The sequence below is a fragment of the Protopterus annectens genome, chromosome 3.part0, assembly GCF_019279795.1.
Source record: "Protopterus annectens isolate FY-2018-M chromosome 3.part0, PAN1.0, whole genome shotgun sequence".
Taxonomy (NCBI): domain Eukaryota; kingdom Metazoa; phylum Chordata; order Ceratodontiformes; family Protopteridae; genus Protopterus; species Protopterus annectens.
Window position 1 is genome coordinate 1,650,762,567 of NC_056731.1, and position 16,515 is coordinate 1,650,779,081.

At 40.3% G+C, this 16,515-nt stretch overlaps 1 protein-coding gene across 4 annotated transcripts in view; it reads left to right on the forward strand.

The window, feature by feature from the left end:
• Nucleotides 1-16,515, forward strand: part of RIMS2 (regulating synaptic membrane exocytosis 2) — a 6,281,053-nt gene that overhangs the window by 5,192,489 nt on the left and 1,072,049 nt on the right. For all 4 annotated transcript variants that reach the window (XM_044065683.1, XM_044065685.1, XM_044065684.1 and 1 more), the window contains one exon: nucleotides 6,574-6,746. In XM_044065683.1, the coding sequence (XP_043921618.1) occupies nucleotides 6,574-6,746 (173 nt within the window). The remainder of the gene's footprint in view (nucleotides 1-6,573; nucleotides 6,747-16,515) is intronic.

Here is a 16,515-nt window from a genome sequence, read left to right on the forward strand (position 1 = left end):
GTGAAATTCAAACATCTACTGTTACAGGTAAGTAGAAGTTATACAACTGTACTTTCAAACTTGTGCCTGCACTGTCATATCACCTTGTGTGTGTAAATTGCAAGGTTTGCCTGTCCTGTCATGTTGGAACAGCTGCAGCAGTCTGTTGCTTTACAGAGCAACATGTTCAAGTCATGTTCAACGATCTTGCTTCTTAGCAATTGTATCCTGAACAGTGTGTGCCAGAGTGCCACAGTCATCAGGGATGTTTGTTAAGAGTTTGCCGCAGCTGTTTCATGACTGTATTCTCCAAATTATCAGCCTCTACTTCAGACTGTACTCTGTGACAGTATTGCTGCCCATCATTTACATACCTACTGAGTACCTGGACACTTGCTGGTGCACAGTAGAGCATGAGGATACTCCATTGCACACAAGTCTCTCTTTGAATCATGCAGGGCTTTGGTACAAGGTTTGGACTGTGCAACAACCCAGCATGATTACTTACTATGTTTATGAGCAGCACACAATATGGTTTATAAAGCAGGTCCCTAAAGTACGATATCAGACTCTTTTAACATTGACTGCATTAAGTCTCCTCATATATTGACTGTGCTGGACTGTCTGTGAACATGTCTAGTCACTTGTTAAACTGGATTTAAGAGAGATCTGTACTGTTGGAAGACAGTAAATAAAGATTTATTCAAGAAATAAATTAGCACTTTTTTAATTGGTTGGCACCTCTATCCCTAGCTGCATTGTGTGTTGTAGTATGCTTATGTAAACAGGTATCTTGAGTAGTAAGTAAACGAACAACACATGTCCTGATTGAATCTTTTGTACTTAAACAAGAAAAAAATTTTAAGAGAAAAGATGTTCATTGCCTAAAAAGTAATGTTACTAACATAATCTTGTTAACAGAATAATATCTATTAAAATGTGGTATTTTTATGTAGTTCATAGCCTAACCACTTGCACTTAAATTTACAGGGCACAAATGGCTGCTTTCACTGGGGAAATTATTTAGACGTACAATGTTATTTATAATATTCAAATTTGAAAAATAAATAGATTTTAGATTCTGTGTTCTGAAACATAGCATATGCCAGTCTGTGGGTCCAAAGATGTCAAGTAACAAAAAGTGAAAGATAACAAATGCTCTTTTTTTTTCTTAGAAATGATGTTTGTGTGTTGGGTGTAGTGGGACATATAAGTAAATAAATAAATAATTTTGTTTAGAATAACATTATATCTGATCAATGATGTGAAATTATTTGCCTTACAAAACATATGTTGCTTTGTTTTTTGGCATTTTTATATAATGGTTGCCTCCTCTAACTAACTATCAAGCCTTTTGTTTATCAGATATTACATTGTACAAGGGGGGAGGGTACATCATCTATGCAGCCATGATGGTACTTCATGTTTTTGACTCTTCTAGGTAGTGAGAGCATTTTGTATTTTTTAATGCCAAACTCCACCCTTGGTGGTGACATGAACACTTGTGTCACCTCTGTTGTCTCCTGTGCCTCCTCTGCCTGCACTTCCATGCTCCCAGTTGCTCAGACAGGGCTTGTTGTCACTGGCTTGGTTGACCACGTCCGCATCTTCCAAACACTAGCCCCATGCATTATGGTAATTCTCTGTTCTCCAAGTGATGATGTGTCATTAGAACAGCATTGCAAGCAGCCAACTTTCTTCCAAGGATGGGTATGCCTATCCTTCCTGCCTGTACCGTCAAGTGTTCAAGCCACTAGTCGAACTTGAATCATCGGGCTGTAGTCCGGGCTTTATCCTTCTGTGCAACCAGCGCAGGCTATATTTGGTGTTTATACTCAACAGAAATGTTATACCCATACCAGGTTTGTTAATATATATAAAACTGTCGTACTGCCTTTAAAGACATTTGTTTTTTAGGGATTTATGACTGAACTAGACAATTGCAAATCAATTTAACCTTCAGTTCAAAAGCCTTTTCCCATCTCTGTACTTTCATTGTTCTTTGAGTATGAACTCTTACATTGACCCTGTTTCACTGATTCAGGTTTTTTCTGCAAATTGACTGAAAGCACACTTCATGGAGATGGCTTTCAGGAAAGCACAGTGCTCCCATGACAAGCAGTTTCCATCCATTTTTTTTTTTTTTTTTACTTTCAGCTGTATTAATACAGGCAGAATATGTGTGCCTCTTCTACTTGCACTGCAGTCAGTGTCAATCTCCTCTTTTCTGTTCTGGCCTCCATTTCAATTGCAGATATGTGTGATGTCTATTGTCATTTTAATATACCTTATGTTTAGTAACCTTGAGCAGTTTTACTACATTAATGAATCTTTTTTAAATATTTAATTTAGCTTTGTGATATTAATATATTAAATATATATTTTTGTTATTACTGCTGCACGTTATCATTTTTACCAGTGTAAGCTGCACTTCTTAATTCTTGATTTCATTGTAAATCATTGTCTTTCTATTGGCAAATGGCTGGAGTCATACCTGAAAAAGGTCTTTGGACTAGTACACTTACCTGGTTAACAAAAGTATGAATAAAATAAAGTAAAGTAAATATAATATCACATATGACTCGCAGATGACTGCAAACTAGGAGCTATAATCAAAACTCCAAAAGATGTGGACATCCTACTAAAGGGCCTCGCTAAGACAGATGCCTGGTGTCAAAGCCATGGCCTCAAGCTCAGTGCCAAAAAGTGAATTGTCGTCCCTTTTGGTAAAAACTCTGTACCCATGAACTATCACATAGACGGTAGTCTACTTAGCACCGAAAGTGTGATAAGAGACCTTGGGACACAGGTGGACAGTAGCCTCTCCTTTAATAATCACATCGCCACAGTAGTCAGGAAATCCTTCTACGTGGCACGCCTCATCACAAAAGGTTTCTCATCCAGGAAAAAAGAGGTCACTGTTCCCCTCTACTCGTCACTCATTAGACCCATTATAGAGTACAATGTCCCTTTTGGTATGTACCTCACAAGACATCTACAACAACTGGAAAGGCCACAGAAATACTTCACAAAGAGGATTATCGGCCTCAAACAGATGCCTTACGCAGACCGTCTCAAAAAACTGCAGCTTTACTCTGTCGCATATTGCCTACTCAGAGGCGATCTCTGCCTAACACACAAAGCTATGTCAAACCCAGAGCTTTTGGAAATGCTCCACATAAAGAAATCCCAATCCCTCCGAGCTACATGCCCTAGGGACCTAAACCTTGTCACCACAATAAACAGAACATGCTGGAGGGATAGATTCCTGTCCCAGAGACTTCCCATACTCTGGAACAAACTACCTATCTATGTCAAACAAAGCTCCTCATTAGCACTCTTCAAGAAAAATCTTGATGATTGGATGGGAGATAGGAAATTCACCCCGGGGATCACTTCTGTGGCTCTGCTCAACAGTGGCACAGGAAAATAATTTTCTTGGGTGGCAAAAGCTAGGATACCTTTTGGCTAGGCTTATATAGGCCCTAGGGCCAATAGCCTTGTACCTACCTATGAACCTATAAGTTATAATTTATTAAATTGTTGTGAATATGTAGGAGCGACCCTATAACATGCATAGAAGCATATTCACTGCAAACTGGAAAGTACCACAAACACAGAGGACATTCACACCTAATAGTGTTCCAAACTGGAGAACATTTGCTGTGAGGCAAGAATGATCATTCCACCATTGTGCTGCCCATAATTGCACTATGCCAAAGTCTTACAATTTTAAGTTTTGGCATGGTTGGAGCACAGGGCATGTACAGCATCATCATTTTTAAATGCTTATCAAATTCTCATTTCTCACTTGATTTGTGAATGGAGTGAGTCATTTTCCTTATCTGCTTATCCAATAGCAGTGTGTGTTCATTCTGAAACTTTTTGGCTGACTTCATGTTTGAGTACTAAAGAACCAGGTTTGTAGTGTTTTAGTACATAATATAATTTTTTTTCCTTTTGTATTTGTTGAAAAATTATACTTTGCTACTTCATTTTGGATGCTGTTTTTTAATGCTGAGTTTATTTTAGTGTACACAGGTATTGCTCTCTTTTGGATGCTATTTTCATTTTGAATGTGCCCTGAGAGAGCCAGTGGGAATTGTGTGTCATGTCCTTAGGCAAAGATGCCCATGTTAACTCATGTCCTTGCTTAAATCCGCTTAACACTAATGTGCCTGTTAGCAACTGCAAGGCATATAACATTTCCTACCTTCGCCCATCTACAGGGAAAGCAACCATAATGCACTCTGTCTCCTGTTTTGCATGTTTCCAACTTCATTTCACTTCTCTACCTGGGTGGCTTGCATTAATGCAAAGAAATGTATGTAAAGATACTCTGTCTGGCTGATTTGGAACTTAAAGTGACATTAACCTTGTGGGTCAGCCTTTTATTACATTAATTGGTTACTTCATTCGGCACAATCCCACAGTATGGTGCCATAAAAATAAGAGCAAATGGAAATTATAATATTGCTGTGAGAACCTGCCCAGATATCAGTAGGATAAATGGTAAATGGTCATAATGAGTAGGCGTAGCAAGTATATTCAAGGGTTTTTGCTGAGTCGTCATTAGCTAAACAGTTTATACCAAAGAATTTTCACATATTTAATTTTTTTGATTTTTGCTTCAGTCATTGTTTCTATTAAAATTTATCCTTAGGAGGCGAGCATGTAGGCATTTGTACATAGGTTCATAGGTTGGTACTAGGCTATCGGCCCTAGGGCCTATACAAGCCTAGTCATAACAATTCCCTGGCTATTTCTTCCCACAGTATTTACTTCCCTAGACCCCTGTCTAGCAGGGCGACTGAAGTGATCCCCAGGGCAAATTTCCTATCTCCCATCCAATCATCAAGGTTCCTTTTGAAGAGGGCCAAAGAGGTGCTCTGCTTGATATGTATGGGCAATCTATTCCAGAGTCTGGGGAGTCTCTGGGTCAGGAACCTATCCCTCCAGCATGTTTTGTTCATTGTGATAACAAGGTTTAGATCCCTGGAGCGTGTGTCTCTGAGGAATTGGGATTTCTTTAAGTGTAGCATGTCTCTGGGTTTGACATGGCCTTGTATGTTAAGCAGAGATCGCCTCTGAGTAGACGATATGCGACAGAGTATAGGTGGAGTTTTTTAGACGGTCAGCAAAAGGCATCTGCTTTAGGCCTGCGATTTGTTTTAGTGAGGTATTTCTGCGGCCTTTCCAGTTGTTGCAGATGTCTTGAGAGGTACATACCAAATGAAGCGTTGTATTCTGTAATGGGTCTAATGAGGGATAAGTACAGTAGGACAATGACCTCCTTTTTTCTGGATGAAAAGCCCTTAGTGATGAGGTGTGACACATAGAAGGATTTCCTGACTGTTGTAGCGATTTGGTTATCGAAGGTGAGACCACTGTCTACCTGTGTCCCTAAGTCTCTTATCACACTTTCAGTGTTTAGTGTACTGCCACCTATGTGGTAATTCATGAGTACATGTTTTTTCCCAAAGAGGATAATTATGCATTTCTTGGCATTGAGCTTGAGCCCATGGCTCTGGCACCAAGCATTTGTTTCTGTAAGGCCCTCTTGTAGAATATCCACATTATTTGGGGATTCAGTAATGGCTCCCAGTTTGCAATCATCTGCGAACTTTGTTAGCCAGAGTCCCTTAGTGTGGGCCTGTACTTCAGAGAAGTAGATGCCAAACAAGAGCGGTCCCAGGACTGAACCCCGAGGTACTTGTCACTTGTCTGGAGCTGGATTTGGAGTCGACTACTTTTACAGTGTGAGCTCTGTCAGTAAGCCAGTTAGCAACCCATCGAGTGACGTTGGGATTAATGCCCAGCTTAGTAAGTTTATCTATTATTCCAGAGTTGGGGATAGTGTTGAATGCCTTGGTGAAGTCCAGATAGGCTGTGTGGACCACCTTACCCTTGTCCACGGCTTTGGAGACTGATTGGAAGAAGTCACTCAGGTTCAGGAGGCAAGATCGGCCCTTCATAAACCCAAATTGCATGGGGTCCAGTGTTTGAAGGTTGCCAATGTCTTTGTTTATAAGTTCCATGATAATATGTTCCATGGCCTTGCAGATCAGGCTTGTCAGACAGATTGGGCAGTAGTTCCCGGGATCCAAGGTGGATCCCCCCTTGTGGAGTGGGATAACTGTAGCTGTGCGCCACTCAGTGGGCATGAAGCCTGAGGTGAGGCTATGATTAAACATGACCCTTAGGTGAGGTGCCAGTTCATTTTGTAGTCATGTAGTACAAAGCCAAGAATGTTGTCTGGTCCCATGGATGCTGTATTTTTAGCTTTGGAGAGTGTGTTTTTTTACCTGTGTGGCCGTTATTAGTGGAATTTGGCAATCTTTCAGTATTGAGATGGGGCCTTTAGGGGGTGAGAGGGGGGTGAAGTTCGCACTGAATCGATCTGCCAGGATATTGACAATATCCTTGGGATCAGTGTATTTAATGCCATTCTGTTTTAGCTCAGAGCAGATCTGAGCATTGCCATTTAGATTTTTGATATAGCTATAGAATGCCTTGTGGTTGTCTTTGGAATGAAATGCACATCCTAATTACATATTATCTTGTTATAAAATTATTACAAATCTGTATTTATAGCACCGGTCAGGGAGGGAGCTTCATCGAGGTTCTGATAATGTCTCCAACAAGTCATCAGACAGTGATGTGAGTGACGTATCTGCTGTATCAAGAACAAGCAGTGCATCTCGTTTCAGCAGCACAAGCTACATATCTGTTCAGTCAGAACGACCCAGAGGCAACAAGAAAATCAGGTGAGTCACATCAGTATGAATGTCAAGGAGACAGAAAACCATGTAGCTCTCCATGTCAGAAATTTGATACACAAATTATTCTTGTGGTTTCTGATTGTGCTTATGCCACACTTATGTTTGCATACATATTCTAAAATTATTATAGCACTATATTTTTTAAATCAAATATTACAGAACATGGTTAAAATAATCGTACTGGGATATATTTTTATGAGTAGACGTAGCTCTGCTTTGTTAGGGTAAGCCTGACTGTTTTGTTTTCTAGCTCTTGATAAATAAATGATAAATCATAGCTTATAAGATGACAACGTATTTTCATCATCTGTTGACTTTAAGTAAGTCATATTACAGATAACATATTTGCCCAGTGCATTACGTTAAGTAGATTTATTTAAAAATATATATGTGTTACTTTTAGGTGTTATCATCATCTGTTTGCTTTATATTCTATATGGCGGAGTTGCAAAACTTGAGTCTATAATTTATTTTTTTTCTCCGTTGGAAGTGTATAACTTTGTAAAATTATTTTTTTTCTTTTCCTTTCTTTTTGCATGCCTTCATTCCTTTTGTGTTGCCACCAGGAGGTCAAAAACATTAGATGAGAAAAGGGAGGGAGGGCAAGAGGGGGATGAAAATGTGGATAAATTAGTACCTGAGGAAAAGGAAGAGAAAAAGGGAATGCTTGAAAAAGGGGAGGGTAAAGAGGTGATTAACTGTGAAAAGGAAGAAAGCAAGAAATCAGGAGGTGAAGAACAAGACAAGCAGGAGGAATGTAAAGAAGGGAAGAAAAGGCAGAGGACAAAGGAGGACATGCAGAGGAGATTTTCAGAAAATGATGTCAGGTAAATACTGATCATTTTCCTCCTGTTGTAGTGGGTAGAAGATTTTAGATTGTAGTTGAACTTGGTTCTTCCTTTTCTGCACCTTACAGCTTTCTTGTTAATGTTGTCTGCATTAAAGAATAACAAAATGTGTTTAGTAAATATGAAGAGTCAAATCACTGCCAGACAAAAACAGTAGGTTCATGCAGTATCATTTTCTCTCAGTTGGGAAACTGGACTAGACTCTTCAATAGTCTCCTTGACTGCATCTTAGCAGCTACCTATGAGTCTGTGTAACTGGATAATTTTCATAAATCGCTTACCTTTTCTTTGTCTGTTTCATATTAGTTTTCAAATTAAAAATGCCAGGTAGTCACAATTTCAGGTGGAGATTTAAAAAGCAAAGGTAATACTGTAGGGCATATGCATACATGCACATGCATATTTATCAAATGCACATTGTGTTACTAAAGATCCTATCCCCTCAGCTATTTGTAAATGTTTATTTTGTAAGTCAGTGACATGATTGTTCACGTCAGGATACTCATAGAGTGAATCTGCTATAATTCTACTTACGTTTATTTATGTATTTGTCTATACTTTGCTGAACAAACACTAGAGTTGTGGTTGAGTATAAAGTTATAAAGTTCCCTGTTTCACTTTGCTCTACCAGAGGTTTCACATACTTTTAGTCAGTCATCTTGCAAAGCTTTAAAAATTTCCTTACTGTGGTGAATTCATGAACATCAAATGACGATAGTCTGGAACTGGGAGGCAGAGTGGAACTTCACTGTTAATTTTTTTTTATTTGAAAATTTTGAAAATAATCACAAGTGAAAAGTATAAGAACAAGAAACCAGTTTTACATATTTTATCAACAGACAGTTCAGTGTAATACACTACTCAAATGTTATATTATATACAGTATAATACCTTATAATGTAAGTCAAGATAAAAAGTCATTTTTAAGACTTAATTTTCCTGCATGTAAAATCTGTTTACACCCTGTGACCCTTATGTGGGACAGCAAACATATAGAGATTCCAACAGACTGGGTGTCTTGACAGAAACCAGTGGTTTGTTCCATTCATAGCTGTCCTATAAATGATAACACACACTGCAACCCTTAATCCATAGATTGTCAGTGTTCTGCCTTCATTAGCCTTGTACATTTAAATGAAAATTCATCCAATACCTTATATGCCAACATAAAGTCAGTCCCTTAGTTATCTGTAGTACAGCCTCATTTTTCAGAGTTCTTTCACAGTGAAGACTTCCGCTATGTCTACTGTTGTTTACATAGTGGAACTGTACTCATTCTAACCAGATTGTCTCTTCTTATGTGAAATGGAACCTTACCAGATTCCTATATTTGAAAAGTGGTCTGATGAGGGAAGTATATAGAGGAATCATGATGGGCAGATTTCTAGTAGTCACGTGGCTAAGTAATACTCGCACCTTTCATCATGTTTTTAAGGTAGTTACATCAGTATGCCAACATTTCACTTCCATATTAGTAATTATGTTTGACAGATCATTGTATTCCTCTACCTCACTGATTTCTCTGCCCTCATCAAAGTATGCCTTATCTACCCTGACCTTCCATAGCCTCAGAATTGTTGTTTTGTTTTTCAGATTCATTTCTCATTTACACTTTTTATTTCTTTACCAGCCTATGTAGCTGCAGTAGAAAATGTATTCTGTTCTGGCATAGTATTTGATATGAGAAATGTTTATGTCCATTATACTGTCGGCCTTATTGTATTATAACATTTACTTTTTAGCTCTGCTTTGTTAAAATGCACTTCCTACACACTTAATTCACCTATTCATTTGGAAGGTGCACTGTTACTGTTCACATATTATTTTGTGATCTTCAGGAATCCTCAATCGTGAAATGGCTAAATAAAAAAAATAAATACATAAAATAAAATGAATGTCATCTGCTTATTTTGCACCAATATGTATTTTAAAAACATGATAGCACTCTGATAAACAGTGATAACAATAGGTCCTTTTAACAAACTCTGTAGTGCACCCGTGTTCATTACTATCCAATGCCTTATCTGTCCTTTAGTCTGACTCTCATCCTGTTTGATAACTATTTTTTAATTAATTTCATCATAACAGACATTTTATCGAGATAAACTATTTCATTTATCAAAACGTTATGATCAACTTTAAAAATGCTATGAAAAAATCCAGTAAGGCCACATTTAAACACACTCCCCAAGCAACTGTAGTAGCTACAGTCTCACAGACACCAAATTATTTGGAAGTAGTAGAGCTGCCTCTTCTGTAAGCATATTGTCTACATTTTAAATTTTCACTGGTTTGGGGATTAACACATATTTTTATTGTACCCCTTTCTGTTACCTGATATACCTTACTTAACAGACTAATCAGACTATAACCTTTTTATGTCTGTAGTCCCCATTTTCTTTTGTAAATTCCGATAACATTAGCCTGGTTAGAGATGCAAGGTACTTTGTCCTGTATTATACTTCTGACTGTATCGGTATATCCATATATGAGTTACATTTGTTTGAATGAAAGCACCTGGAAAGTTATAAACATTTTTAATTTGGCTGACTGCGAAAATGGTGGTTAGTGTTACCTTTAGTTAATAACTGATGCTGCAGTTTCTGTTTGTGACTCACCGTATGTGGTTTTATATCTTTGGATATGCAGCCATGGAGCTAGTATAAGTAAGGGGGTATAGGAGTGGTGAAGGTGGACTTGCTCCCTCTCTAAAACATTTTAAAGTACTGTCTCTGTATAATGTTTTCTGCTAATTAGTTTTCTTGTGTTATGGCACTAACCCAACCCTTGGTGGTGTCATGAGCATCTTTGTTACAGCAGGCACTGCCTATGCCCTTTATTGTCACACTTAAGTGCTCCTTTATATGTGGCATTATGGGCTGCTGTCACAGGCTTAATATGGTCATCTGTTCCAGTGGCTCAGTGCTATGGGCAAGTTTCTGCTTACCCTTGACCATCAGCAAGCCAGCCAGCCAGGACCACCCTCCCAAGATGGTGGCACCCATACTCCCTTAAAGCTCCATCCAAGATACATCCTGGCCAACTCCCAAATGTTTTCACTGAGAATTGTATCTTTGTGCAATAGCCTGTAGTCACTTACATCTGACCCAGATACTAAAACAGCTCTGTGACAAAGGCCAGCTCTCAAAACGTTTTCATAGGTTCATAGGTAGGTACTAGGCTATAGGCCCTAGGGCCTGTATAAGCCTAGCCAAAAAGGTACCCTGACTTTCATCACCCAAGAAAGTTATTTTCCTGTGCCCCTGTCGAGCAGAGCCACAGAAATGATCCCCGGGGTGAATTTCCTATTTCCCATCCAATCATCAAGATTTTTCTTGAAGAGTGCTAATGAAGAGCTTTGCTTGACATAGATAGGTAGTCTGTTCCGGAGTTTTTTGAGACGGTCTGCATAGGACATCTGTTTGAGGCCAGTAATCCTCTTTGTGAGGTAATTCTGTGGCCTCTCCAGTTGTTGTAGATGTCTTGTGAGGTACATACTAAAAGGGGTGCTGTTCGAGGCCAGTAATCCTCTTTGTGAGGTATTTCTGTGGCCTTTCCAGTTGTTGTAGATGTTTTGTGAGGTACATTCCAAAAGGGGCGCTGTACTCTATAATGAGTCTAATGACTGATGAGTAGAGCGGAACAATGACCTCTTTTTTTCTGGATGAGAAACCTTTTGTGATGAGGTGTGCCATGTAGAAGGATTTCCTGACTACTGTGGCGATGTGATTATCAAAGGAGAGACTACTGTCCACCTGTGTCCCATGGTCTCTTATCACACGTTTGGTGTTAAGTAGACTACCACCTATGTGGTAGTTCATGGGTACAGAGTTTTTACCAAATGAGATGACAATGCACTTTTTGGCATTGAGCTTCAGGCCATGGCTTTGATACCAGGTATCTGTCTCAGTGAGGCCCTTTTGTAGGCTGTCCACATTGTTAGGAGTTTTGATTATGGCTCCTAGTTTGCAGTCATCTGCAAACTTTGTTAGCCAAAGACCTTCTGTGTTAGCCTGTTCTGAGAATTTTGTCTTTGTACATTGTAAGCAAATTTAACTTGAAGAACCTTGCTGTGTATTAACATCAACTAGTGAAATACATGCCTGCCTGCACTGGAAATTGTCTTTTAATATGTCCCTCTCCAAAACAGTAGTGCTTGCACTCTAAGGATCACTTACTAAGTTGGCCACTGTCCTTTCTCTTGACCAATAGATTACACTTTATATGCCAGTTACTTATTTGACACAATAACCCACTCGGACATTGCTGACAAACTCACAAGGTTAGGTACAAACCCTTATGTCACCCGGTGGATAGCCAACTGGCTGACAGATAGGACCCAGAAAGTTAGACTTGGGGAGGCCACCTCTACAAAGAGGCCAGTCACAAGTGGAGCCCCTCAGGGATCAGTCCTGGGACCACTCCTTTTTGGCATTTACTTCTCTAAAGTCAAATCCAATGTCAGTGGCCTCTGACTGACTAAGTTTGCAGATGATTGCAAATTAGGAGCTGTCAGTGAATCCCACACTGACAAAATGTTCTCCAAGAAGGGCTGACACAGACAAAGAACTGGTGTCAGAGACATGGACTAAAACTAAATGCCAAGAAATGCATAATAATATCTTTCAGGAAGTCATCCACCTGTGGAAACTATCATATTTGACAGCACACCCCTAAGAGTTGACCCAGTAGTCAGGGACTTGGGGACACACACATACAGTAATCTAGCCTTTGACTGTCATGTGTCTACAGTAGTGAAGAAAGCATTGTATGTTGTGCAATTTATAAACAAAGGTGTGGCATCTAGGTCTAAGGAAGTCATTGTTCCACTGTATTCAGCATTCATCAGACCTATCATTGAGTACAATCTCCCCTTTGGTATGTACCTAACCAGGCATATCCAGCAACTGGAACGTTCACAGAGGTTCCTCAGTAAAATAATACAGGTCATAAGTAACATGTTCTATGCAGACTGCTTCAAGGCCCTATCACTGTATTCTGTCTCCTACAAGATGTTGAGGAGAGATCTGTGCCTGACATACAAGGCATTGTTAGACCCCATGCTGATGGACCTTCTGCATATCCACATAACAAACAGTTCCAGAATTACCCATTCTGATCACCTAAACCTTGCCTGTGATGTAAGTAGGACCTGCTGGAGAAACAGGTATGTATCCCAGAGAATACCCTATCTCTGGAATAAGCTCCCCATCCATGTGACACAGAGTTCCTCCCTACCCCAATTCAGGTGTGACTTGGACAGTTGGATGGGGAACAGGAAATTAATCCCTGATTTGCCACCTGTGTCTCTAATGGATACAGACAAAGTGTAAATGGTTCATCTTCTAAGCCCCTGCTTGTAAATGTTTCATGTCCCAAGACCCTGCTTAAACTTACCAAGGGTACCAGAACTTGTCAGAGATTTGGGATGCATGGCTAGGCTTAAAAAAACCCTTGTCAGAGTCTGTGTCTGCTGAGGATTTCAAAGGAACATTCTCTTAACTGGCCACTCTTTAACCTCATTGTAACATTTGGAATAGCTTAATCTCTCACACAGCTGAAGGGACTTCAGGAACAGCCTGTTCAGGCATCATCTTAAGGAGACATGACTGGGATGTGGTGTTCATCTTTGTGCAGCCCTTTAAGATGTCCTTTGTTAATAATACCCCATTTGATGGCAGTTCCTTGTTTGGGCCAGCAGTAAATGATATACTTTTCTGCAGAAAACAAGAAGTAAAGACCCTGTCTGCCATGGGGATCAAGTTTTGTATGCAACGGACCTCCTCTAGGAACCAGATAGGTGGTAAGAAAATGTGGTTCTGTAAATCTCAGGGACCTTTCCAGGATTCATGTGGAGACAATTCCGCCAGAGGCAGAGGGGGAAATTTTAATTGTAGACATCACCCTACAAGCAGAGGAGGCCTGCAGAAAGTACAGTTTTGTACCTACCATAAATGTAGATGTTCGAGGATCCACATTGCTGCAGTCCTAACTATTGGGTAGTCCGCTGTCCAGTCGGCCCGAATACCAAAGTATATGGCTGACGTCGGTCAGGGCGCATTAGACTGACGTCAGTACGTCAGGGTACTAATGCACATGACCGACGTCATATCCTCAGTCTTTTCTTGCCCCAGATGTCAGAAGACCCTAAAAAGACAAGGCCAAATATACCTGCACCAAAAATATGTACAATATATACAAAATTACCAGCATATAACCTCACCTACACAACCACCCCTAAACACAGAGGGAAGGAGGGAGGGTAATTGGACTGCAGCAATGTGGATCCTCGAACATCTACATTTATGGTAGGTACAAAACTGTACTATGTTCTTCATTCCACATTGCTGCAGTCCTAACTATTGGGTAGAATCCCAAAGCAGAGGTAAGGGAGGCTGGCAAATCATAAAGAAGCAGGAGCTGACAATATGCCTTGCAAAATAGCTGTGGCAAAACCAGCCCTAGACTTAGAGTAGAGAGGAAGGTGATAATGCTTAGAGAAAGTATGCATTGAACTCCAAGTAGCTGCCTCCAAAATATCCTTAGTTGCCACCCCCCTCAGAAATGCTGTTGAAGTGGCAGTAGCCCTAGTGGAATGAGGCCTAATCCCAGCTGGAATCTCCTTGCCATGATGGGAATAACAAAATGCAATGCAAAACCCAATCCACCTAGAAATAGTTTGTTTTGACACAGGCTTGCCCTGCGAACTCAAAGCAAAAGAAACAAACAACTGCTGAGACTGCCTAAAATCCTTAGTCCTGCTTAAATAATAACGCAGTTGCCTGTGTACATCTAAAGTATGCAAAATCTTTTCCCTTTTATTTTGAGGATCTGCATAAAAAGTAGGCAAATGAATAGTTTGGTTTAAAGCCACACTAGAAACCACCTTAGGCATAAAGGAAGGATTAGTACGTAATGATACCCTATCCTTATGAAAAATCAAAAAAGGCTCAACCGCCATAAGGGCCTGCAACTCAGAAACCCTTCTTGCAGAAGTAATGGCCAACAAAAAAGCAGTCTTCCATGACAAGAATTTCAGTTCAGCAGTAGCCGCAGGCTCAAAGGTTGTAGAGTAAGTTTCTCCAACACAAAATTGAGGTCCCAAGCAGGAGTAGGAGCTCTACGTGGGGGTCTTATATTCTTTGCCCCTCTAAGAAATTGCTTGAACAAAGGATGTGAAAACAATGGTGGGTCACAATCATAGTGAGCTGAAATTGCTGCAGCATGAATCTTAATGGAAGAGAAAGACAAACCTTTGTCCAGTAACTCAGTAAGATATTGAAGAGCCACACTCAAATTAGGCTCAGAAATCTCCAAATTCTTTGCTGCAGTCCAAAATAAAAATCTCTTCCATTTTTCTGCGTACACTTTCCTTGTACTAGGTCTTCTGGCTTCCATAATCACATTTAAAACTTGTTGAGGAAGTTGAGACCTGCTGTCTTTCAAAACAGAATATGCCAGGCTGTTAGATGAAGAGAGTGAAGCTTGACATTGAGCAGGTGACCGTCCCTCTGAGACAACAGATGTGGAATCAAGGGTAAAGGCCATGGAGGCTTCCTTACCAGACTCCTCAGTAATGGGTACCAGTGCTGCCGAGGCCAATCTGGAGCTATTAAAATCATCCTTGGCTTGTCTTGTCTGACCTTTAGAAGCACCTTTGGAAGAAGAGGCAGAGGTGGAAAAGCATACACATGAAGATTTGTCCAACTGAAAGAAAGAGCATCCACTTTCCAAGCTGTGTGATGAAACCTCTTTGTGCAAAACTTTGGCAGCTGTTGGTTTAGTGGAGAAGCGAACAGATCTATGTCTGGAGTTCCCCATGACACTGTCAATTTTGAAATACATGAAGATCCAGTTTCCACTCGTGGGGATCCATGATTTGTCTGCTTAACACATCTGCTAAGGAGTTCTGTGCTCGGCAGAAACCTTGCCTGAAGAGTTAGTTGCAAGCTGGCGCAGTCTCCCATAGAATCATTGCTTGCCTGCACAATGGGTAAGAATGTGTTCCCCTTGTTTGTTGATGTACCACATGACAGTTGTGTTGTCTGTTAGAATCAACACCTGTCCAGGAAGAAGTAACTCCTTGAAAGCCATTAATGCAAACTGGACTGCTAACATCTCTTTCATGTTGATATGTAGATGCTGTAGTCTGGCAGGCCACTTGTCTTGTATCCATTTTCCGTTTAGATGAGCTCCCCAAGCAATGTCTGAGGCATCTGTCGTTAGAATCTGACTCGCCTCTGGCCGGGTCACAGAGAGTCCCTTGTTTAGGTGACATTCCTGAGCCCACCACAAAAATTCCTTTTGAATGCAAGGTATTATTTGAATGACAGTGTCCAAATCCTGGCAGTGCTGTGTCCATACATTTTTGAGATACCATTGCAGCCTCCTCATATGCAGTTTGGCATTGGGAAGCACCAGAATACAAGATGCCATGAACCCTAAGGCTTGAAGGACTGTCCTTGCAGTCAGCCCGGACTGAAGAGATAGTTGATGGAAGTAACTGTAAAGATTCTTTTTGTTTGTCCGGGGTTAAAAAGGCCATCTGGGCTGCTGTATTCAGTCTCACACCCAGAAAGCACATGTCTTGAGAGGGTACTAGACTGGACTTTATTTCGTTCACAGAATACCCTAGGCATCTTAGCACTGCTATGACATATTCCAAATGCTGTAGAAGATCTTCCTTTTCTTGAGCCAGAATCAGGCAGTCGTCCAAGTAAGGATAGATTTGAATTCCTTTTAGCCTGAAGTAAGCTATCACTGGAGCCAGAACCTTTGTGAATACTCTGGGCGCAGTAGATAAGCCAAAGGCAATGCAGAGAACTGATAATGAGAATTTCCAGCTCGAAAACGCAGATACTTCCTGCAACTTAGTCTTATAGGCACATGAAGGTAAGCTTCCCTGA